Source organism: Cariama cristata, unplaced genomic scaffold (genome assembly GCF_000690535.1).
Source record: "Cariama cristata isolate BGI_N322 unplaced genomic scaffold, ASM69053v1 scaffold689, whole genome shotgun sequence".
NCBI lineage: Eukaryota > Metazoa > Chordata > Aves > Cariamiformes > Cariamidae > Cariama > Cariama cristata.
The window spans coordinates 1-25,507 of NW_009637159.1; the positions used below are offsets into that span (position 1 = coordinate 1).

General features: G+C 39.5%; 1 protein-coding gene across 1 annotated transcript in view; it reads left to right on the forward strand.

The window, feature by feature from the left end:
• Positions 1-653: 653 nt before the first annotated feature.
• LARS2 (leucyl-tRNA synthetase 2, mitochondrial) overlaps positions 654-25,507 on the forward strand; it is a gene marked incomplete at its 5' end in the record, with an annotated part of 43,964 nt that continues 19,110 nt past the window's right edge. The window contains 8 exons of the mRNA XM_009708163.1: positions 654-761; positions 2,258-2,417; positions 5,709-5,813; positions 8,568-8,683; positions 9,674-9,957; positions 13,244-13,342; positions 15,736-15,873; positions 24,315-24,418. Coding sequence (XP_009706465.1) covers positions 654-761; positions 2,258-2,417; positions 5,709-5,813; positions 8,568-8,683; positions 9,674-9,957; positions 13,244-13,342; positions 15,736-15,873; positions 24,315-24,418 — 1,114 coding nt within the window. The remainder of the gene's footprint in view (positions 762-2,257; positions 2,418-5,708; positions 5,814-8,567; positions 8,684-9,673; positions 9,958-13,243; positions 13,343-15,735; positions 15,874-24,314; positions 24,419-25,507) is intronic.

The window sequence follows — 25,507 nt, forward strand, 5'->3', positions numbered from 1 at the left end:
TTTTTAATTTAATATGAACCCTTATGGTTTGGGTGGTGTTTTTTTTTTTTTTACAAGGTGATATCACGTAGAAGTCCCACTCAATTTTACAGCCTGTTGGGCTTGATAAAATACCGATATGAAATACAAAAAATAGATATGCAGCTGGAAACTGTGTTTTGCCATTTTAAGTCAGAGCTTGAAAATTTTAGGACATGTAAATGTCTTCTGTCTGACTGCCATCTCCAGGCTCTTGTCTAGAACAACTAATCCAAATGTAGGCTTCATACCTGCAAGCACTTCTCTTCTGTATCTGTAGTCTTGTTTGGCTCATCAGGTCACTTACACTGCCCACGAGTTACAGCCATTGGGAATATTTCCTGTGTTTGTTTTCATCTCAGGGTTTTGTTCTGTGTTTAAGGTTTAGTCCGTTCAAAAGGAAGGCCTCTTTTAATAGCAACAAGGTCTCTGTTGGAGACCACATACCTCTGGCTTGCGCCATGTTAGTTCTGTTCTTAAAGAGATGAATTTGAGGCAGCAGCAGTATAAAAACACCTCTTCCTTTGTTGTTACCAGCACCTTATCATTTTGCTGTTAGTTATAATTAAACCCATGGTCTTAATTTGTATGCTTATGAAAGCTGAATGTTCTAATTCTTTCTTTTATTGGATCAGGCTATGTTTGATGCTTTGTCTGATCTCCCTGAGTGGTACGGTATAAAAGAAATGCAAGCAAATTGGATAGGTGACTGCATTGGATGCTCTCTTGACTTCTTGCTAAAGGTAAGTCAGAAATTTCATTGCTGCTATCTTGGTTGAGCTAACTACAACCCCTGAAATGTGTGATGGGAATGGATTTTCAGATCTAAAAAGCTTGAAGCCTACTAAAAGAGATTATTGTACATTCCTGCCCGGACCAGCAGGGATTCCTGAAGAACAGCAGTGGTGGGGTGAAGAGGTGCTCCTTGCTATCCTCCTTAGGGAAGGGTTTGTGTGTTCAAGTGCAGCACGGGATGCAAATTGGCTGTGTGTGTTTATGCCAAAATATGTGCCAGCTAATGAGCATTCCTGAAAGCCAGGACATTTAGGGGAGCAGTGCCAAGAGCAGTATCAGGTGGCACGGCACAAGTTAGCTGGGATCTAGCTGGGCTTTCGCTCCTCTCTGCACATGACCTTCTCTGTCAGACCCAGGCTGACCTCAGGGAAGCCACTTCGCTTATATTTGTCCACTATTTCATTTACTATGTACAATAATTAAAATAATGAAAACCACACAATTAGGTAGTGATGGACCTACAGAGAAGTCTAGATAGAACAAAAGGAGAGGAAGGAAAAAGAAACCTTAAGAAAATCATAATTATCTACAGAAGGACTTCAGATTTTCCTGTTTTTCTCAAGAGATGCAAAATTCTTGAATACAATAGTGCCAGAAGAGATTTTCAGATGGAATTTTGGCCCTTGTGCTTATTTACTGCAGTCTAACATTTTGAAAGTGACTTCTTATTTTAAAATACTGACTTTTTGGGAACTTCAAATTGGGACAGCTTTCTTAATACCTCTGAGTTGCACACTGCTAGAAGGTTCATTTTTGTATTTCAATTGCTTTTATCAGTTGTTTCTGAAAATGTGTATCAATACCTGTTGTAGAAGAATCTCCTTCTAAGACCCCCATACATGCCGCAGTTAATTGACCTAAAATATAAAGCTTGTTGGTTGTGCTAGGTGGTAATTCTTAAGCAGTCTTCTAAGTTTATTACTCATATTTTATGTCCAGTTGTTTTAATGTTGTGCCACCTTTTATTGTTTTATTCCTATACATAAATTCGAGCATTGACTTCATCAGAGAAGTGTGGTGGAAAGCCTGGTAGCTGAGAAAATCTTAAATTCTCTTTAGATTTCAGAGGTAACATCTTATTTCTGTTTCTTGGAAACAGGGTATGCATATTAAAAGCCAATAGAAAGATTCTAGGTTACTTAACCAGGGATTGAACCTAGCTCAGTAGCACGATGTAATATTACCTACAATTTTAGAAAAAAAAATTTATTACATATATTTGGGTAAACTGAGGCAAGACTATAAAGCAACTTTCTCAAGAGCTTAAAAGTACCTTTTTTTCCAAGGTTTGATTCTGGAAAATCCCTATAGTGGGAATATGTCTGGCTTTGATATTCAGAACTGTGTATTTCTACAGGGTGATGTAGATTCGTTAGCTGTATAAAAAGGAAGGGGAATCTAAAACCACTGCATTTCCAATGAGAATTTTTCTGCTCTTTTTCAGGTTAATGGTAAAGTAACAGGAGAGAAGCTAGCAGCTTACACCTATACGCCTGAAGCCATTTATGGAGCTTCCCATTTATCCATCTTACCGACTCACAGACTGCTGCATGGGAATAGCAGTCTTAAGGAAGTCTTTCAGAGGGAGTTCATTCCAGGGAAAGGTGATACTTTTCTCATACTGCATTTTGTTGTACAAGAGTAAGAATTTTAGAGAATGATCTTCAGCGAACGTGTGTGAAGCTGAGCAGGAGCTGTTCCTGTTGAGAGGGAGCTGTTCTTTTGATTTTTGATATATGTCAAACAATATCACATCAGCCTGTCCTGGCTTCGGATTTGGTAAGAGCAGCTACGTTAGAATTTTTCCTTTTATGATGGCTGTAACACTTCGTAGTACATAAAAGCAATAGAACAGATTCTGGTTTCCTCGTGTACCAGAAGTGAATAGTCCAACTCCGACTATGTCAGCCCATTGGAAAATCTCACGGCTGTATGGTAATTTGTCGTTAGCACAAAGACAGGAGAATGAACTCTGGCACCAGCGATGATCTCTTCCTGTCAGAGGGAAGATAAAGAGGGCAATAGATCACTAATACGTACCGAAGTGGACCATTGATAGAGAGCAAGATAATACTGTGCTGTGCAGGTCCTTAGTTAATACAGGACTCTAATGGAGTGAATTCAGAGTATCCCTATGGCAGGTCATGACTTGTACAGAAGATACAAATAAGTGGTAATTCTTTAATTGCTGTTAATTGGTTTCCTGAAGGCTCCCACCACCAATTCTGTCTGTATTTAGCATCCCTGGCCTGCTATACTTTTGTTGTTTGGAAAACCTGAAAATTACAAGAGTACATACAATGTATGCTGAATATTTTTTGTTTCCACTTCAGGCTGGTGTTCAATATTTATTTTTTTCCTCACTGGTTAAGATGAGGCTTCATTGTTTGTATAACATCTGATGTCAACAGCTATGAAGCAGGAATCTTGTAAGAAATTGTGATGGTTGCACAGAACCTACTTTATTTTTGAGTGCTTCATTTCTATAAGCTTAAAAAAGTTTGCTTGGTAGAAGAAAAAAAGGGAGCCTGAATGTGTTGAGTATGTAGAGCCCTTGTCTCAGAGCTGAGCAAAGCTTGGAGAATTTTTCTTAAGGAACAAAGAAATAAATTTGAAGTTCTTACAGTTCAGCCAAATCAAAGCGCTAACTGCAGAAATGCACATCCACACGTGGGCCTGTATCTTTGTCGGCTCTTGTGCTTTAAGCCAAACCACACAAGTGCAAAATTTGTTTTTAATTAGGACAACAGTATTTTTTTTTACTTTGTTTTTATGTGGAAATACTTGGAAGAGCTTTTTTGTGTCTGTTGACGATAAGCTTCACCTTTTGGCTGAGCTAAATTAAGAAACTCTCGTTCAGAATAATGACAGCCTAAGTCCTTGGAAAACAGGCACAATTCCGGAATCGTAATTCTGCTATTGTTGTGTACTTCTGCTACTTGTAAATATGCTTATATACATTCTTCAGTTGAAATTAGCTGATATTTCTTACTGTTTCTTGTGCATTTCAAAGGCACAGACTGGTATTTTCCAAAGGAGAGAACAAAAAGGAGAAGAATTTCTACATGGACTTTCAAATTTGCGTTTCAGCCGTGGTACATACGAAGGGCCAACAGTGGCATTTATGTAAAAAGAAATTTTGGATGGCCTTAAATAGATCCTATTTTTATATTGACCAAGATTTAAAAAAAAAAATTCACCAGTAACATTAAAATTTTAATTTCATTAATTGTAATTGTTTTCTTTTTAACACGGATAGTCTTGGAACTCCCTTTCTTCACTGTATTCTCATTTAAATAATTAGGAGGATATGTTTTTATGTTTTCTGGGAAAAAAAAAAAAACAACAAAAGCTGTTGTATGGCAAAGTAACTTTAAGTTCTAATACCTTTATTCTTGGAGTACAGCTCTGTATTTTGGGCAATTGGTATTTAAATAGAGGTGAACAACCAGTTTTCAAACATTCAATTTTTTCAGCCTAGAAAAATTTATATTAATTTAGAATCTGGTAAGTTTTCTAGTTTTGACTGTGAGGTGTCTGAGATAAAAATTTGACCCTTACGTTGTTCATTATCTTGTTATAATACTATGCATACATTCTTTTAACCTTTGTAACTGTAATATCATCTCTTTACAGCTATTACAATGATGATGTGAGCAAACGAGCACAAGAAAGAGTGCCTTCATAAACTGGAGTTGTTATTTTGGGTTCCAGCATAAAATTAAAATTATTGCTGGGTGGAAGAGAGAAGTTATTTTTAAAAGCAGACTGTCCTACCCACTCAGCTTCCTGTTCATGAGGCTTTTTGGTTAGTTGCTTCCAGAGAGTGAAATGTTTCCTTTTGTACTTTTTGTAAACAGAGGAGGAAGGCTATGTGCAGTGGTTTGAACGTGAGAAATTTTCTCTAGGGTATGGATATCTCAGACACCTGAAATTTGAAAAAGTAGTAATCAGAAATAAATGTATAATTTGTGTTAAGAAAAGTGATGAAATATAGTAGCCCTGTTCTCTAAAATGCCGTTACTTTATTTCAAGCATATTTTATGCATTGCCATACAAGCCTAAGACTTTCCTCAGCTTAGCTACGAAGATAGGTGAAAGGAAGCTCTTAGCAGTCTGAATTTTCATTACTTTAATTGTCACCAACTTAAAGGCACTGAAAAAGTTAAAAACAGGTCCAAACTGAGATCTGGTGTTTGAATCCTCAAAACTTGGGGTATTCAGATTTGATTTTCTTCTTGTCCAGCCACCCAAGCTACACGTTGTCAGTCAATTACAGTTTATCACAGTTCTCACCCTTGATTCTCTCCTCTTCCCTGTGGGCATTGGGTTCCTCATCTCTAATATGAATACGAATATTCTGTTTGGAAATCAATAGATTATGTAGGGTTTTTTTCTACACTGGTCAATATTGCTCATGGTTTGTAGTTCTTCTGTAACAAAGCAAATAATAAGTGTAGGATATGTGCTCCCCTTCAGTTGCATCTGAATAACTGGATTTTTTTTTTTGCATAATTTTGGAATAATGTATGCTAGTATATAATTCAGGGCTTACTAGAGCTGATTCATACAATTTTGCAGCAGGCCTGCATTTTGGTCAAGGACTCAATTTTTTTTATTACAACCCAAATCTTACCCTGTTTTTATTCAGGTGTTTGTTGTAAGTATGTTTTCTAATCATGAAAATTTATCAGTCCAGCTTTTTGTATCAAGATTTTGATACATCTGAGCTTTTTAGAAATATGATTAGGCTTTTCATTTTCTTTCTTTTTTAAACAAAATTGTAATTTAAATTTCATGCATGTTTAAGTTAAACTGAGTTCTAATAGTAAGTAATATTCCTAGCACATCTTCTGTCGTATTTTACTTACCATGATCATTACATTTGTTTTCAGACTCACTTACTTCAGTGACAGCTGTGAATTTGCTTACTGATCAGGAGATTCCTGTAATCATCTCAGCAAAAACCAATTTTGAGAATTTTCTTGATACTAAAATAGGTATGTGACATTCAATGTGTGAGTGGAACAGTATAGTTTTCAGTGGCTGTGTTGCACCACGAGATACTGTTATGGTAAATCTTTGAACACAGTGGCTCTGTTCTGGACTTTGGAACTCTGTTCTTCATTAGTGAAGAAGGAAGGGAAACATAGCTATGTGGAGTCTGTCTGGGGGAAGAGATTTACAGGATGATAAATTTTAATGGAAATATTATGAAATTAGTATGTTTAATGAGCTAAATTTGAGGATCTGCATATCTTAAGAGGATTGATCACCTACAGTGTGTGTGTATTTGGCTGTCTCTCACCATCCCTAATCAAAACAGAACTGTGCCATTGTTTGACATAAATATTTTGCAAACAACCCGAACTTTTAGGTTTTTTTGTGTCTTATGCTTACATAAATTATTTGCGTCCTTATAGAGAAACGTTTCAGGCAGTAAATGTACAAAACTGCCAAGTTTGACTTTTGTTTGATATTTATGTTGAGATCAGTAGAATAAGTGAGAACAGGTAATAATTCTGTTCAGGTAGTCTTTTGCAGTTATCTTGGATCTTTTATCTCTAAAGGAAGCATTCCTATAATTTAAGGCACCTAATAAACGGAGGGGGAAGGCCCTTGCTAGAGGATGCTCTGAATCGCTTGGAGTGGGCTTCTGTTCTCAAAGCTGTCCTACGAAGCAGCCTGTCTGACTTCTTTCCTGCACAGGGAGCCCAGCCTCTCAGCTTGGGCAGCTAAGTACGTCTGGTTAGATGACGTGACTGTCCTTCTAAGTAAAATTAGAAATTGTACTAACTTTTAAAAGTGGTGTCCATTTTAATCTGCACCCACCAAGCTTTTTGTTCACTTGTGTGTTTTGCCATGGTCTCATCTCGGCTACTTCGAGCAGGCAACCTTCTGCACCGGTCCTAATAGGAAATAGTTCTCTCTTCTTCCCCCTTTCCACTACCTTCCTTATCCCTTAACTCCCTTGTCTTGCCTCCCTGGTGTTGATACTCCTTTCCTACCCTGGAGCTGCTACTTTCTTTTCTGCACCACTGCCAATATTGGCTTGTTCCTGCAGAACAACTGGACTGACTGCACAAAAATGTCTGGGATGACCCTCACAAGGCTGATGGAAATAATGCACTTAGGCTGTATACCTTACTTAGAACATGCCCGCATCTTACACTTTAGAAATGAATCTGGTTTTGAGAACCAGGACCTTTCCTTGTGTAAGAGAGCCAAAACTTGAGATACCTAATCTTATTTTTCACTAAAAGCTTCTGACTTCTCGCTGGCACGTAGCTTGGCCTTATGTCTGTTGGAAGCAGCCCAGCTCTTCCTGGGAAGTTCTGGATGCCAGCTGTTGAGCTCTGCGAATGTACAGTAATAGCACCATCTTTTCAAAAGGAGGAAGACCAAAAAGTGGGACCTAGTTTTTTCTGTTTGTAGAGCATATTGTGAAGCCACCTGTTGCAGGCTGCAAGGCTCCTTGACAAATTAAGATACATACATTATTCTATCATAGGGCCTTGAAATGGCAGGAGCGTACATCTGCTGGAAAGATAAAATAGTGATTCCATATTTTGCTAGTTAAGGAGTTATTTGTCACAGGGGAGTTTTGCTAGGTTTTCTTTAGTTATCTGCTTCCAAACTTCCATATATTGCCAGAGTTAATGTATTGCAAGCGTTTCATTGCCTGAACAGATGATTGTTAAACTGGTTTTGGATGAAGTAATTCATGTGTTAATAATTCTAATGTGCTCAGCAGTATTTTGAGAGTTTTTCTCTGTAGTTTTCACCAAGTTAATATTGGCATTGGCTTGTCAGAATAAGTTTCTTTGCCTTTTAAAGATGACAGCAATTGTGCAAGATTGTTCAAAATATTAAATAAATTATCACTGAAAGGAAAAAAAAAAAACTGCAGAAAGGTGTATCTCTCTGTGGAAATAATACATCTACTGGTATCTCAATGTTATTTCAGAACACAGGTGATAATAAAGTTAAGAAATTTCTTAACTCACCCTGAAAGGTAGTCCTCTGAAGTAGAACTAAGATGTGTGACTGTCCCAAATAATAAGATGCCAAGGGAAAGGTAGCATCAGGGCCCTTAAGTGCTGTGACTTCTGTAACTGACTTGGGCAGCAAGTGCTCTCAGTGGTTATAGTCTGAAGAGAAAATTGGTGTTGTTTGAATGGTTTTCCTTAGTTTATAAACAAATCGTGTCCTTCATAATAACTTAAAGCAATAGTAATGTTAGAAACACTTGTGATGTGGTGCATTTTAATAAACTATGAAATTAGAAAGAGATTAAGTTTGCTATTGAAACAAGAGGACTATTGTGTTTCTCAAAACTGAGAAACTATTGTTTCTCATATTAGCAAATAGAATTAAAATTCTTATTATTGAAATATATTATATTTAGATACTATAACTGTATTGAAAATGTTAGTATTTAACCAAATTTTGTAGCTTTATTTTTAGGCCTTTTTTGGAACCATCAAATTTTCAGGCTTTTTTGAGGTAGGACATTGATGAACATTTGGATTACAGAGAAACTGAGAAAATGTGTCTGTAATTGTTGCTGCTTGAATTTCACTGCTTAAAGAACATGAAAACATTTTCATTGTTCTTAGATTTTTGAACTCCTTTGGGCAAACCTAAGTCATTTTAAGAGAGTGCCATAGAAATAAAAAGTTTTATCCTCAAACTGATGATTGATATCTATGTTTGTCAATCCCAGAACGGATTTATTTTTTCTCCCCTCCTAGGAATTCCTAGTACTAGTGCTGAAGATGCTGCAGTAGCTAAGAATCTGGGCATTTCTTTCACCGAAGTCATTGAGACATTGCCAAATGGTTTGGAGAAAGTCATTAATTCTGCAGAGGTGGGTATACAAGTATGGAGCTCTTTCCAACTTACAATAAGAATGCAAACTAAATCTGTTTTCTCAAGAGTGCCAAATACTTTGTATGACTAAAGGGATTTTTTTGTTGTTTTTTTTAAGAATCAAGACATGCTTATGCTACCAAATTTCTAGGAATAATTTAATGATGAAATATATTGGCTCTTCTGTAGCAATAAAATGAGTTTTTTCTTTTTGTACAAGCGAGGAAGGAACAGTATTGGGTTTTTTATATGAAATATGTTTTATATTGGTTTTATAATGGAAACTGAATGATTAAACCCATGTTTAAAGTTGATTCTTATTTCATCATCTCAATAGATTTTTAAGCTAAATATTAACATATTAGTCCTTTTTCCGCATATTCACTGAGATGTGGTGTAAGCCTTTATGGTAACATATCTGCCTGAAATGACATAGAAAACTTATCTTTAAGATATATATGGTGTTATAGCTCTTGAAAAAATGTGTTTGATGGCAGACACAAAGCTCATATTGTTACACGAGAGGTAGGATCTAAGTGGTTAAGATGTATGTGAAAGCAAGAATAGAAAAACCTAAAATGAATGTAGGAGAAAGCAAGCTGTTTACCATTTGCATTTCCTCAGTCTCTGCCTTGTGTCGATGATATTCTGGAAGTTTCAGCATATAGCTGTTGATTAAAACATCAGCAGTAAATGCAGATATCTGCCAATAAAGGCTGAAGGGGTCTGCATGACTCTTTCTCAGCCTTGTTCTATTCAGACCATCAAGAACATTATCCTTTGAGCAAAAGGGTTTAAATGGGTAGCTGGATGTGAATAGTCTCTTGGATAGGAGGATGTTAAGCAGCGGGAAGGGGGAAATTAATGTGAGACTCATAAACTTTTGACTCTCAGAAATTGCCATTTGACTATTTTGTCCATTCTCACATTTTCACTGACAGCAAGCATAAATTTTTCTTTCTTCTTCTGCTTCTCTTTTTTTAATCAGATCACAGGCATGACTCGGCAGGAGGCTTTAAAAGCTATTACCCAGCAGGCCAGAAATAAAAGACTAGGTGGAGACCTAACGAGTGACAAATTGAGAGACTGGTTAATATCTCGGCAGCGGTACTGGGGAACACCTATTCCCATCATTCACTGCCAGACGTGCGGCACTGTCCCCGTGCCTTACGAAGACTTACCCGTGGTGTTGCCCAGTGTGACCACCTTCACAGGAAAGGGAGCCTCGCCTTTAGAAACGGCTCCGGAATGGGTGAACTGTTTCTGTCCGAGGTGAGCCAATGCTGCATTCGCTGCAGGCTGGGAGACGTCGCTTGGTACCCGCCAGCTGTGCGTGCTGTTTCCCTAAGCGTTGGCAGCTGACCACTCTGAGACAGGGTACTACTCCAGAGTGATGTTTAGTCTGACCCAGCATAGGTGTTGTTTTCTTCTTCTTTTTCTTCTTCTTTTTACACTCTGTGAAGCTCCTTCTTTTGCAACACAGACACCCACTGCTATTTCTTCATAAACAAGCTGAAGCAAAGCTCACTGTTTTTAAAGTGGAGGAAAGAAAGAATGATTTTCTCCCTGCCCCTCATTTCTTAATGGCATTTCTCACTTCATTTACTACAATAATTTTCATTATCTTTCACCAGCAGAGTTCACATAAAGCTTGTAACGATTATTGAATTATGTCCTTTTGTTAAGGAAACTAACATCATGTTCATTTTCTTAGCGATAGTCCAACAATAAAATGCTTCCATAGCTGTATAATTCTTTATCATGAAGAATCACATTCACTGTACATTACAGATGACAACATGTAATTCAGATTGAAGGAGATAGCAAGTATATGTAGTAATCTTTGTTTGTAGTCCAGCTGTTTAAGAAATAAAACAGCCTAAATTAAGTAGTGAGAGATATGTCATGAAAAGCAATTGTCTAATCTTCAGGGCTCCTTAGGTGCTCCGTGCACTGGAGTGGGCATACAGGTTCTGCAGAAGGACCTGGGAGAACATGAGCTATCCCAGAGAAGTTTTTGATCCGCAGTGCGATGCGATGCTGCTGCTAACAGACTGACCAAATGGGAAGCACATTGCCAAGCTGCCAGGCAGGGGGATCAGACATACAAATGATGTCAGGGCTCTCACTGATAATGCAGCAGTTTTATAACATCTAACTTTATTTTAACATTTGAAGGGTTAGAACATCAGCGTGGGTTTCATTTCTAACTAGGTAGCTTATGCACAGCAGTTCTGTGGTTCTCTGGGAACACGTATTTTTACCGTTGTTGATAACAGGTATTTTATGTAAAACACACATTTATTTCCATGTTTCTGCATAGAAAATTTCTTCTTAGATATGCCTATCTAAGTTACATATAGTAGTGTATTTTAAAGTGCAGCTTTTGCAGGGAAGCCTTACTAAAGAAGATCCACAGGTTTAGTAAAATCCCCAGAAATGCCATGGTCTGCAATTTCTAATTTCAACTGAAAAATTTTCCTCATGTGACTGAAAGTCATTGTCTGCACTCTTGGCTTCCTCCTGACCTTAATTCAAAAACGATTTTGTTGTTTGCCAGGTAACAATGTACTTTTGATGTATAGCAAATCCTTATGGTTTCTGGATAGTTATTGTGGCTGCCCTACTTAGAAGTTAATGAAGGGCATTTGTTTAGTCAAAAATAAAGGTGTACAGGATTAGTTTCTTAGCCTAAAATGCGGTAGTTTGCTGAAATTAACTTTGTTTTTAATTATCACCTTTATTTAGCTTCTTAATTCTCACCTGTTTGATGGCTATCTTCAGTATTGCTCATCCGTATGTCTGCTACAGTTTCCCTTGAGCTATTACTTTTGTGTGCGCAGGGTCTTCCGTGGTTTTCTTTGCTCTGAGAAGTTACATCACCCCTTCCTTTGGTCCTTCTCTCCAGTCATAGGGGGTTTTTTTATTAGTTGCATTTAATATCTAGAATTAATAAGGAAAGCAAGAAGGAAAGATAGAAAAGTCTGTGAGTATTTAAGTGACAATAATGTTAGCAATCATAAATGGAAGGAGATACCCAAGTTATTAATTGTTATACAGATCCGAGTAATTGTGTTAGTTGTCTGAAGGTCATCTAATGAGATTACACTGTTGTTCTTGTAATCACAATATTGAAATAAATTGTATAAATTTTGAAAGATGCCCATGCTGTCTCTGTGTTAGTGAGCCACATCCATTTAGAGTACAGGCAACACCAGAGGCATAAAGCGGCTATAATTATGGTTCAGTGACTGTAAAGTGTTCTTGCTTTTGACTGAAAAGCATTCTGTTTCAATGTAATACAGTATTACTTTACATTGGCCAAGTCTCTGCTTATATGTACAGTTTAATAAAATGGTTATTCTGTATTAAAAAGCAGTTAGAAGTAAAATTTCTTTACTACGTTATTCCCACCGAAGGAAAAAAAAAAAGTGCTGGTAGAGAAGGACCCGGAGCAGAGACAGAGTGAAGGAAAATGTGAAGTGATACTCTCATAAACTTGCCTCGGCAAGCCAAGCTGAAATCTCAGGCAGACAGGCAGATACGTGTTGCAGCTTGGTCTTCGAGCCTGATCAGAGACTAAATACGCAATTGGAAAATATGAAATAGCCAGTCCCCATCTATTATGTATATTTATTACACATACATTTAAATTTACATACAGTTATAAATTGCTTACATCTGTTACATATAGCCAGGGGTATTTATATACAAGTATGTCACAGGTTGCAAAGTTTTATTGACATTAGAATAATCCCGTTGTTTTAACAGTAAGAGTTTTAAAGAGGGATCATTTACAACAAATGGAAGTTTATTAAATGTGATTATTGGCTCCTACAAACGATTTATATTCAGGGAGAAATTAGCAGAAAGTAACCTGAGCTTCTAAAATTTGTTTTAAAACTGTTTCTTCGAGCTGCCAATATAACTCCAAGCAAAAATTGATTTGCCGTAATCACAAATTAAAATTGTGCTACAAGGTCTGGAAGCAATTTACTACATCTTGGTGAAAGCTGAAATTAAACTATGTTCATTTTTTCTATAGATGATAAATGGAATCCGCAAAGAACTTTTTGTACAGACAATCAGTGAGAGGCAACCACCTGCTCCATCTGCTAAATGTTTATAAAATGACTTGTCTGCTGGTACCTAACAAGCATGATATATATTGAGTACCCATTAACTTTATGGCAAAGTACGCTTGTCTGTGCTCTAAGACTTGCTTTGTTTCTTTTAAAACGGCAATTCTAAAAAATTCCAGGAACAAACAATTGAGGGGGCTGTCCGGTGCAGTGCTGTCTTCCACTACTGCTGGATGCTACAGCTGTTCAGGCTTCTTTTTGGTTTGTGTTTGCTTTGGTTTGGGAGGGAGAGGGAAGGATAGTTGGCCCCATTACTGGTGGTGGAGTTTTTAGGAACACATCACTCTTCAGACTGTTGAGATCTGTTCAGTTTTCAATCTAAATATCTTCATGGCCACTCTATACACGGTTGGTTTTTTTTCCCCAAGCTTGTCACTTCTCTAAAAATAGCTTTTTTTTCCTTCCCTCTTGCTCAGGTGTAAAGCAGCAGCACGGCGAGAAGTTGATACCATGGACACGTTTGTTGATTCCGCTTGGTACTACCTGAGGTACACGGACCCTCACAACAGGGAGAGGTGAGGGCTGCGGGCAACGAGCCCATGGAATAGCCGGGAAGGGAAAGGCCGGACGCTCTGGTGCTTCTGCCTTCTGACTGCCTTGGCAGAAGACGGCCCAAACCCCTGTGCTGCCCTGTTCTTGTGCCCATCCTGAGCACAGCAGCACAGGGTGGACTAGGAACTGCTCTAAAAACGTGGCATTTGGTTGCCTCTGCGCCAGGAGATCTACAAGAGCAGATGTGTAGGCACAACTGTGTAAGGACAGGAGCTGCAGGGCAGAAGTTGGGATGAAGGGGTTTTACAGGGCAGGAGGTGTGCAGCCGAGGAACTGAGGATAGTCCTTAGTGGAGGGTGCCATCAGGAATGACAGCCTACCGTGACTCTCCGAGGCTGTGGTAAGTTGCATGGAGCGTACCCTCCCTGGCGATACACCGAGTAGTTCAGTGTGTGGGCAGAGAGTGCTTTTCCACCGGTAGGAAGAGGAATAGTCCGGTGTAACATCCAACTGCCAAGAATCACGGAATCAATTTGGTTGGAAGAGACCTCTGGGATCATCGAGTCCAACCTTTGCCCTTACAGCACCATGGCACTAAGTGCCACGTCCAGTCTTTTCTTGAACACCTCCAGGGACAGTGACTCCACCACCTCCTTCATTTCTGGCAGAATGGCACTTTCATTTCTCTCCTGTTGAATTCCAGTAACTCTTGCTACTTCCTTGTGCACAGACCTGAAGTGAAGTGGCATCGCTGCAAGCTCCTGCTGTGTTGGCACTTGGACTGTATGCATAATTAATGAAGGGAGATTTTTCATGTGCTGTGTATTAGTGGCTGCAGGATGGAGAGTGTGGGAAGATAGATATAGTTATTTAGCTGTTTGTCTGCCTCATAGTCTGCCTGTAGTAGCACTGCTGATAGCACTGGTTTTTCCAAAGAGGAATTAGTGGAACAGCTCTACTATGTACTCTGGGGAAGATAGGAAGAGCTGCATTTTTAAGATATTGATACCACAGGTAGGGCTGTTTGGGGATTTGTTTGTTTATTGTCCAGAGCAGTGTCTGGGTACATACTACATAGTGAGTGATTTAGTATAGCTGGGCCAATTATTTTCTTTATATTGGCGGCAGTAGTTTAGTTAAACTACAGAAAAATCTTCTGTGAACATTTTTATTTCATGTTAATTTTAATTATTTTCTAGTGATATTGTGAATTTATTATTAATATTATTAAGTTAGGCAGATTGCTTCCTCTCCAGTGACAGTTTGAAATATTCTTTTTGTGCATGGACAAGAGGGATTTTTCCAGAAGTTGAAGAAAATAGTTGGATCTAACAGCTGTCAGAGTAACAGCTTAGTGTAGCTAAATCTGGTTTATACTGAAGTAAGAACATTTATATGGACTTCTGCACTAGATCGTGACCTCCATTTGCTTTATTTATTTGGGGTTTTTAGCTAAGCTGCTTATACATAAACCCTTTATTTCCATAAGCCATATTTCACAGGTCTAGAATTTGGTAGAATTACTCTGTTGATTTTGGAACCCTGTGAATAGGTTAGTTTTGATTTGTTCCACTAAAGACGTGAATCCCAGATCCACGGTATGCTTCTAGGCTCATCTGTGAGGAAAAAAGTGTTGCTGTTACAAAAATTACAGATAGAATAATCAAACGGACTGACAAAACAAGTACATTTGTTAGAAGGGGTCCATAAAACATGCATTAAAGAACAACTACTCTCCAAATGGGATTTTGCAGGCAGGAGCCCGTTACAGAAGACACAACGATATTTGATGAAGCAGTAAGCAATGCTAGGAGCCATGCAGGTGACCTCCAACGACAGTAGTAGATATGCTGTAAATGACAAATTTACTGTCAATTCATCAAGCATCCTTCAGCTGGAGTGTGATGACCCATCTGACTCTTCAGAATATTTTGCAGACTTAAACTGCTTCATTGCCCTCTAATGGCAACAATGCAAACCTCTGATTAAAACAAATCAGGTTTGGAGTGGGCATGCCTTTTGTCTTTCACTCTAATATATTTGTATGTTAAACTTGATAAATACTAAAAAAAATGAAGACTAACCACAGGGTATTCATAAAAAAATCATTTAAAGAGCAAGCACATATTTTCAGCACTTTCTCAGGTAATGTATGTGAAATAGTAGTTGCTTGCCTAAAATACAGGGAAATAATATTTTTGTGGATCTGCGTCTCCGTGGAAATTAAATTTTTGTCTATAATTTAATGAGCATATTGCTTCTTAAAAATTAAAAAGATCTGGTAGGAAAATAAAAGTTTTATTACACATGTGTTGTGTTCAGTAAACAGTGGTGTCCAGTCAAGTATGATGAGCTACTTTAGTAGAGCTGATCTTTCTTTTACCCATTGTATTTTTCTGTAATTGTGTTTTTTCAGACCCTTTAATAGTGACTTAGCAGACTACTGGATGCCTGTGGATTTGTACATCGGAGGAAAGGAGCATGCAGTTATGCACTTATTCTATGCGAGGTTTTTCAGCCATTTCTGCCATGATCTAAAGATGACAAAACACAAGTAAGCCTTTTATATTTCTATAAAAATCTTTCATATTTCATTACACTAACAAGAGAATTAGTGGACATTGTTCCGATGGTAGAACATTACATTGAATAAGCCTGATGAATTTTCCTGCTCGTCAGTCTTGGCTAACTACTTGGTTTCTCGCAGTCAGTTGCATTTTCTGTATGCACACATACATAGCGTTTTTATTACATGAGTATTAACTGGCTCAGAGCAAGTGATAAAATGCTGCTGTAGGTTTTCAGCCTGCAAAAGCTTGCATAAACTAGTAATTTCAGGCATTCTGATTAGTGCTATTATTTCAAATTAGGTAACTTCCTGCCAGTAATACCATTAATTTCAGTGGAACCATGCATGTGTAGAAAATGACACACTCCTACAATTCACTGCAGTGTTGGAGCTGAACAGTGCAAAACAATTCTTGATAAGCAAAAGCAGTATATTTATCTACTGTCAATTTATTTTTTATGTAATGACTTTTATAGAATTACTTTTAACTACTCTTGTTGCTGATGCTGCTATAGCCTAATTCATTATCCTCTGTTTTGGTTAGAGATAAAGTTTGAGGCAGGAAGGCGAGTCATCTGATGTTCTGTTCTTTGTCTTCTCTGTTAGGTTCCCAGCTTGGCATCCCCATTTCCACTGAAATTCTGCCCTTCTGTACCCTAAAACGCCGTCACAGGCATGCCTCAGCTGGGAGGATAGTAGTGTCAGAGCAGTGAAATACTGCCCCGTGCTCTGTCCTGTTCTCCCATCAGCAGAGATGTTTGAATAGATTGAGTCAAAATGCGTGGTCCCATGAGAATAACTGCTCATTAATTTCTCAGCTAGCAATTCATTTACATTCATTCTTTACTAGTATCCACTCTAAAAACCTGATGTAAAAGAGGAATCTACATATACATGGCACTGAACTCTCTTGAATGCAGTAGTTTTGCTACAAAACTGGAACTTAAGTAGCTTTGTGCCAGAAAAAGATGGACTAGTTAGTGGAGCCAGCAGAATATGTCCCTGAGTTATTTCATAATCATTTGATGAAAATAGGTGATGCGTTTTCATTGCTCATTCTTGCCTGCAAAATAGTTTGCAGTGAAAGCTGTATTTGAAATTTTGGATGTGGATGGTTTGTGTACCTGTGTTTCACTCTGTTGTCCCCGCTTGCGTAGCTGCAGCAGGAAGGCTGTTTCTTCTCTAGAGGAGTGGACATCTTGAAGCAGACCCTTTCTCTCAGAGGCACTACTCCTTTAAGCGGAGAATTTCAGAGCTTTCCCTTGCAAACAGTTTCAGGCTTATCAGTTCTACAAAAAGCTTTACAATCCTTATCTACCAGCCGTCTAGTGGAGCTGGGACACACAGCAGCAAAATGTTCTTTTGCTAGTCAAATTCTTCCACCTCCCAAAATGACATTAACTACGGTAGCTGAAGTATTGTCACTGTAAAGTAACATCACAAGGAAGGGGAGGTTTGCTTGCAAAGTAAGTGGTCCTCTGTGGTGTGCAAGAAAATGAGAAGGCATGGAAAGAAGCCAGCTTGGCTGAAAAGGCACCTCCTGAGTGAGCTCAAGCATTAAAAGAAGCGCATGGAAGGTGGAAGTGAGGATGGGCTGAGGGAGGAATGTGGAAGCATTGACTGGGTAGGTAGAGTGGAATTAGGAAAGGCCGTAGCTCATCTAGAATTGACACTGGTGAAGAATGTGAAGGCAGTAAGAATGATGTCTGCAGATACATTGAAAAGAATATCAGGGAAAACATTGACCTGACGCAAAATCAAAGAGCTTAGTAGCAAAGGACAATCTTTGCCTTGGCCTTTGCTGTCAAGGTCTGTGCTTAGAAGAGTTTGAAGGAGAGAGGTACTACCCACTGTAGAGTAGGACTGAGTTAGGGATCACTTAAGCAAACCAGACACATACAAGTTCAGGCACATGAAAGACAAGGTGACTCGGAGTAGCCACCATGGATTTACTAAGAGGAAATTATGCCAAACTTAATCTGCCTTCCTTCTATGGTGAGATGATTCCCTCTGTGGATGAGAAGAGAGCTGTGCCTATCTTTTACCATGACTTTAGCAAGGCTCTTAGCAAGTTCTCCCATGGCATCCTTGTAGTCTAACTGGGGAGATGCAGGCTGAATGGGTGGACAACAGCATGGATGGAAAAACTATCTGGACCATCAGGCTCAAAGGGTCAATGTTCAAAGTCTGACTGGCAGCTGTTTGCAAATGGTATTCCTCAGGAGTCACTGCTGAGGCCAATTGTCTTTAACATCTTCATCAACAACCTGGGCACTGCAACAAAGTGCTCACCCTCAGCAAGTTCATTGATCACTGCACACTGAGAGAAGCCATTGATACTCTGGATGGCAAGGCTGCTATGCAGAGGACTTCGATGAGTTGGAGAAGCAAGTCTGAAGTGCTGATGGGAATCTCAGGTACATGGAGCAGGTTACCCACACAAACAACTGGGGCTGTGCCGACTATGCGGAGAGGATTGCGACAGGAAAAGGCTTTAGGGGTCCTGATGAACACCGAGTTTGATGTGAGTCAGCAGTTGGCATGAGAGTATACTGCGCTACATTAGCAAAACAATGTGCACCTTTGATTATCTCTGCTCATCACTCAGGAAGGCACATCTGGAATATTGTGTCCGGTTTTGAGCCCCCCCCAGTGTGAGGGACATTGTCAAACTGAAGAGGATTTAGTGGAGGAGCAGGAAAGTAGACAGGGGCTGGAGCATATGACGTACAAGGAGAGACCAAGGGAGTTGGGCATGTTCACCATGGAGAAGAGAAGGCTAAGGAGTGAATGTAAGTGCAGTCTACTGGTACCTCAAGGAGGTTTATAGAGAAGGCAGGACCAGACTCTTCTCGGAGCTGTGCAGAGAAAGGAAAGGAATAACAGTCACAGATTGCAGCAAGATCTGGCTGGACAGAGAAAAGTAGTTTTGACAGCGAAGGTGATCAGACTGGAACAGTTTGACCGGAGAGGTTGTGGGATCTCCATCATTGGATATTTTCAAAACTCAGCTGGATGGGGCCCTGAGCCACCTGAAGTTAGGTCTGCTGTGAGAAAGGAGTTGGACCAAATGACTTCCAAAGGTCCCTTCCATCCTACAGTATTTTAAGACTCAATGATTCTGTAGCTGTATTAATTTGAACTGTGCTTTGTTCACACTCTGCTGTGACAAAACCGTAGCACCAAAGGTGTGTAGTGTAGACTGGTCTAAATATGGTAAAATGCAGAACAAAACTCTTAAGTTCAATGAAAAAAAATGCTGAAGAAGCACCGGCTATGTCTAGTGACAATAGCAGAGAAAATCAGAATCGCTTTCCATAGAAGTAGTTTGCAAGACTGTGGAGAATTCCTTTGACGCCATATACAATCTCAAGAACTGTCGCACACGTGAGGATACGCTGCAGCGTTGCTCCTAGGATCTGTTGTTTGTGCTGCTCATGCCTGTGCAAGATGACTCTTAACAAATTCATCACTGTGTGCAAAATTGTTTGCTTGCTTTAGCTGTACGCAAGTTAAAGGTGCTTTTAAGCCATGAAGTCAAATTAGAATTTTGTTCTGATACGGAAATCACAACTCCTTTATAAATATTACCACATGTTTTAAATGTTTTAGCATTGGTCAGAAGCCACTTTTGCTTAGTCTTCTGTTAGGACTGCTCAAGGACTGGTCTGAGAGATCTCAAAAGGGTCACTAGAAGCAACCACCTTATTGTTAGGAAGCTTAAAGTCATGGTGTCGAAGCCCGCAGCTCTGAGGGAAAACATTAAAATGTTAAAAAACACTGCCCTCTTGTGCATTTTCAGCCTTTCTCTAGTAGCTCAGGTCCTGTTCACTGATTAAATGAGTAAAATTCTGCTCTATCTCAGTTACTGAAAGCTGCCACCATTTAAAGTGTTATCTAGTATCCTGACAAATTTTTATGATTCCCCTGTTAATCTGTAGTAATTTTTCATTTTGTTAGGTTTTCTTCATGGAAATTTTCATTATTAGGCTCATATCTTTTGACTTTCAAATCCATTGAAATACTTGCTGATAATCTCTAATTCTGTACTAATGGGTACGAATATAACGATGAGTTGAAAACGAAAGTTAAAAACTCCATGGTTTAGATTTTCAAAGCAATCTCTTCAAATACGATGTACATTATTATTATAGAAGTTTTATAGACGTCTTGTATAAAATAGGCATTTACAGACATCACACGTGCTTTCATAGAAAATGCAATGTTTGTGAGCATCTAAAATTGTAATGTCAATATGGTTTAAATAGCCCCCGAAGATGGGACATGATCTTTTATTTACTTTTTTTAATACATTGCACTGGAGATGGTGGGAAATGTTCCTCATTTCCTCAGTAGTGACAAGGCAGAATAACTGGCACCCTCTGGGTATTGGTACATGCGATAACAGATTAAGCCCAGATTGATGTCATTTTGCTTTGGCAATCTGGTCTGTAAAGTGCATCGGTTGTCGAATGAATTCCGAAGCCCGGCAGCCCTCCCAGCGGGGCCCACCCCTGGCAGAGGGGCTGGGGGGGCAGCTGGGGCCAGCGACCCCCTCCTCTGCTCCAGCGGCACCCGCCGCGGCCAGTGGGTACCGCACACCTGCTCGACTGTGCTCTTGCAAGTACGAGTTACGCAGACTTTGGCTCTGCCCTAGACTTTAGTAATTGGAAATGGGATCTAGCACATTCTTCCTGAAGGGATTATAAAGCAATAAAAAAGTTTATTGTTGCCATTAAGTCAGCAGATTTGACTGCGATAGAGAGCAAATCTGTTGAGTGAGAAGGCACTATTTTCACTTAGCTGAATTACAGAATAAAAGAAGATGTGTGTGACAGAAATAACTCATTCTGTGCCGGAGGGATGTTAGAGCTTCTCTACGTTCATTAGGGACTTTATCACTAGTGTTAATTTTTAAGTAAAAGCACTCAGCTATTGACTGTGTAAAATCCTGGACATTCAGTATCATCTGATCTTTTTTCTGCCTAAAACGATCGGCTCCCACGTCCTCCAATCACTTCTGTTTGGCCTTCCACAGGGCTGCGGGGTTGTTACAGCTCGGTCTAACAGCAGGCGTCACACGCGCCTGAACTCAGCTGACAGTGCTTGACCCAGGTCTCGTCTGCATCCCAGGGCACAGCATCGGCCGCTCTCAGCCTTTCTACAGGTGCAGGATGCAGGTACCTGCAGTGAGCTCCCTTGCTAGGGCTGTCCCCTTCGGAGCCTGCTCTTCATCACCGAGGCTCCACAGGGTCCTTCCAGCCCGGTCGTTTGTAATTGGATTGAAAGTCCTGCTACTCGCCTTGCACGGAGCAGAGCAAGGAGCGTGAGGACATGGCACAGAGCAGGAGTCCCTGACCTGTCAGTCACGCTTGCCCCTCCATCCACTGCATGCTCCTGTATGCAGAGATTGGTCTGTCATAGAGATGAACCTGTATTTATTACGTTACTGCAAGGACAAAGATGGATTACACCCTTCGTGGCTAGCGCAGCTGATCCTTCTCAGAGGTGTCGGGCAGACTTTGCGGTGGGGTCCCATCTGCCGTTCAACACGATCGAAAGCTTCACACAGCTACGGCCACGGTGCCCATACTCCGGCACGGGCACAAACAAACTTCAGGGGCAGGTGAAGGCGTATCCCGTGCCAGCATCCTTACAATCCGAAATGGGATCCAGCATTCAAAGAAACTCAAGCCAACTCTTCATGTGCTGTGCTGGAAACATCTGTCTGTCTGAATATAGCGTCATTTTGGTTGTTCGCAGCGGTACGGCTCAGGAGGTATTTATGACGCCAGGCTGTGACGGGGTGCTGCAGTGTTTACATCAGAATTGCATCACACCTGATGTGCTGCAGTGTCTTGGCAGTTCCCTTCCGCAGCCAAGGAACACTTTGCCTTCTTCGAAGGGGAAGTTTTTAGGTGTATGGTTTTATGAATGTAAAGTAAGTAACTCTGCATGTGACCATGAGATGGAGCCACCAGAACACTGACAAAATCCCTGTGCACTTCAGGAGAAATTCAGTACAGGGCTCAAGTTGTTTCTGAGCCCTGGGTTTATTAGACGGGCTCTAGCTTTCTCGTTTTGGGCATGTCTCCATTCTCCTGCGGTCTCCCACTAGGAACATGTCGGGGTTTTTTTTCCCCATACTTGGTAATGTATTTGTATTGCATTTTTGTAGCCTCTGTCAGCATAAACAAAAATAGGAAATGCTCATTCCTGCATTCAGCTTCTAATAACTTGGCATATGATCTGAACTAACTCTTTGTCATTAAAAATAAGTGTTCCTTGAAAAATCACTTCTAGCGGAGAGCCCTGTCTGATTTGGATGTTCTGGCTACTTCATTAGCTTTATTTTAGATAGCAGCAAGTGTATCTATTTTAATAACTGTTCAAGATCTTAAACAGACTGAAGTACCGAATGAGAGGGGGAAAAAATCTTGTTTTCCTTGGTGTAATGCCTTTAGGTTGTAGAAGAAACTTACCCTGAACAGTTATCTGCTGAAGCATTTGTTGATGATAGGATTACAAGGTTTTTGTTCCTGACTTTCATGTTCTAATTCACTTGGATAATTTGAGATAATTATTTGAGATTTTAATTATTGCCTTATATTTTTAAAATACTTTTTCTTGTTTGTACTGTCTAAATTTGAGTTCAGTTCTCATCTCCTTAAGTTCCTTTAATTTATTTCTAAACAAGAGGATTTTTCAGGCAACCTGTGAAATATTGTCTAAAAACTATTTATAGAGATGCTTGAATTGCTGCTCTTACTTAACATCGTTGATAAAACCAGGTGGCATGGCAGGGGCTCGTACTGCTTGGTGACTGAATGATACACTGCTATGTGCCAGTACTTGCAAAATATTTAGAAGTATACAAAATATGCAAGGAAGGGAACTCATGTTCAAACATGAATATGTTGAAGATATGAAGGCTGCCACTTTCTGTCTCCTGGTTTAAGGCTTTTCTTTCAAATATCTCCTTTAATTCAGAGTCACCAAAAGGGTTTAAAGACTAGTACTTGGAAGCTATCTGCTTTAGTACTGTTAAAACATGCATAATTGTTATATAATTTAATAATACTTTAACTATATCATTAAATAAATTACTATGTTTTAAATTGCGAGATAAATTGTCGTGTAAGTTATATTTCCTAATAATATAAAATACTAAATGAACTCCTTAAAAGTGAGCAGTGTTTTGGATTATGACTTTTTTGTACATGTGAAGTAATATGTGGAAGTCTGATTTTACTATTTCTTCTTTAGATGGATTTATTCTAGCTTTTAAAAAGTTATGTAAATAGGAGTAATGCATCCTTTTAATGTAAGTTGTTTTGCTAGATATGTGGGGCTTCATTAGGTGGAAGTGTGGCGGATTCAGACTGCTTAATGATGAGCACGCACGTGAGCAGAAGGAGGTGCAAGTCAGTAGTAACCAGCGCTGATTAGCACATCCTCCAGAATGGTGGTCACCACCATAGTAGACTTTACCTTCTTGGCCTATTGAGTGGGGACCAAAACCGCTAGAGATTGATTTTGTTGTCTTTTGTTCAGTGAAAACAGCGACATCTGACTCGATGAATTAGAAATGCGAGATCGTTAAAGGGGGTGGCCGCAATAATGTATCTGTCAACCAGAGCAGTGTTCACTTAGTTTATTTCTTGCTGAGTGCACTACTGCCCTTAACTTTGGTGCTTTTAAGGCTCTTTTTAGCTCTATCATACACACATTTGATGAGAGTTTACTCTTCCTGATGTAAATTTTGCTAGGAAAGTAAAGTTTTTATGTTCAAGATGCTAAAAATTTGGTCCACCAACATACAAACTTTGCAGTGTTGCTGTTTTTCTAGCGTACTATTTTCTTACAACTAGGTCTTCATGGCTAGTTCTGCAAAGGGACAAGGCATGCAAGTGCTTATGTTAGAGAAACTATCTTCTCCGTTTATAGAAAGAAATGTACAGCAAGATTTTGATCTGTTCAAAAAATGTTCTCCTTGGAGAGACGCCAGAACTAAATATTTGTAAGACAGTGAGGCCAGGTACTTGGATACTTTTATACATGGGGATTTAGCTTGAAGTTAGTGAAATTGTACTGTGGGCCAAGAAACTTTCATGTATTATCCATATGCTAATTTGAAAAGTGACATTAGAATAATTTGAAAAGTGACATTAGAATAACTCAGTACTAAATCAGGATGCAAGGATGCGTGCAGAATACAAATCAATACTGATAGTTGCCAGCCAGCCACGATGAATAAATGCACAAAGTACTCTTTCTAAGGTGACAACCCTTTATGTATAGTCAACTTGAAATTCTTGTTTCATTAAATAATTGTACCTGGTTGGCTCAACACCTGGGGCTTATCATAAGGTATGCTTTTAACAGCTCTTTTCGACAGACAAGTTTCTTTTTCTTTCCATCCTTAGGGAGCCTTTCCGTAAGCTCTTGGTTCAAGGTCTTATCAAGAATCAGACATTCAGACTAACAACAACAGGCCAGTGTTTGAAGAGAGAGGAAGTTGATCTCACTGGTAAGAGAGACTGCATGGGGAAATCAGCATAGGCGCATCCAGAAAGTCGGGGACTGCTTCAGTGTACAAGTCTCAGTGCTGGGAAAACTTGGAAGAGAAAATGAATCCTCGTAATATTTAAACTGGAGAGCAACTTCTGCGAGTTTTGGATTCATATGCACAGAGACCCTACTAATCCAGCAGCTTTTAATTGCATCCAAACACAGAGACAGTGCTATGGTATTATATAGCTCCAGTGTAGACCAAAGATCGGGAAGTCAGTTTTGTTAAGACAGTGCTCAGCAGCTTGCTGAATGGAGCTAGTAGTCCCAGCAAACAGAAAACCTACAAAAACATCGTGGCAAAGCTAACACAGATGTTGGTATATTCGGTAGGTATTAGGAATGTAAAACGTGTATAGGAGAAAGTGCTGTTTCTCCAGTTCTTTCCAGTGCCTTCACTGCATAAGCAGCAAGTCCTGGCTTGCGGACCTGTAGCAACAAGAGTGGTTTGGTCGTATTTGCCTCCCTTAAGCACTCCTCTTGCACAAACTTGTTGTCACTGTTCTTCTGCGTACAAACTCCATAAGTCAGTTAAAAAAACCAAAACAAACAAACCCCGTTATGTTTACCACTGTCTGCTGTCCTGTTTTCTTCCAGAAAAGCTAGGGCTTTTCTGTACCTGGTGGTTTTGCTTGGTTGCACCTTTATCAGTGTAAATGCCCCTTTCCACCTCTAAATTCATGCGATATGTTGTGGTTTAACCCCAGCCAGCAACCAAACACCACACAGCCACTTGCTCACTCCTTCCTCCTCCCAATGAGATGGGAAGGAGAATCAAAAAAATGTGAAACTCATAGGTTGAGATAAGAACAGTTTAATAACTAAACTAAAATATGATACTAACAATAATAATAAAAAAATATAGTAATAATAGTAATTGTAATGAAAAGGAATACAACAGCAGAATAAAACCTAAGACAAGACAAGTGATGCACAGTGCAATTGCCCACCACCTGCTGACTGATGCCCAGCCCGTCCCCGAGCAGCAATCGTCCCCTCCTGGCCAACTTCCCCCAGTTTCTATACTGGGCGAGATGTCCTATGGTAT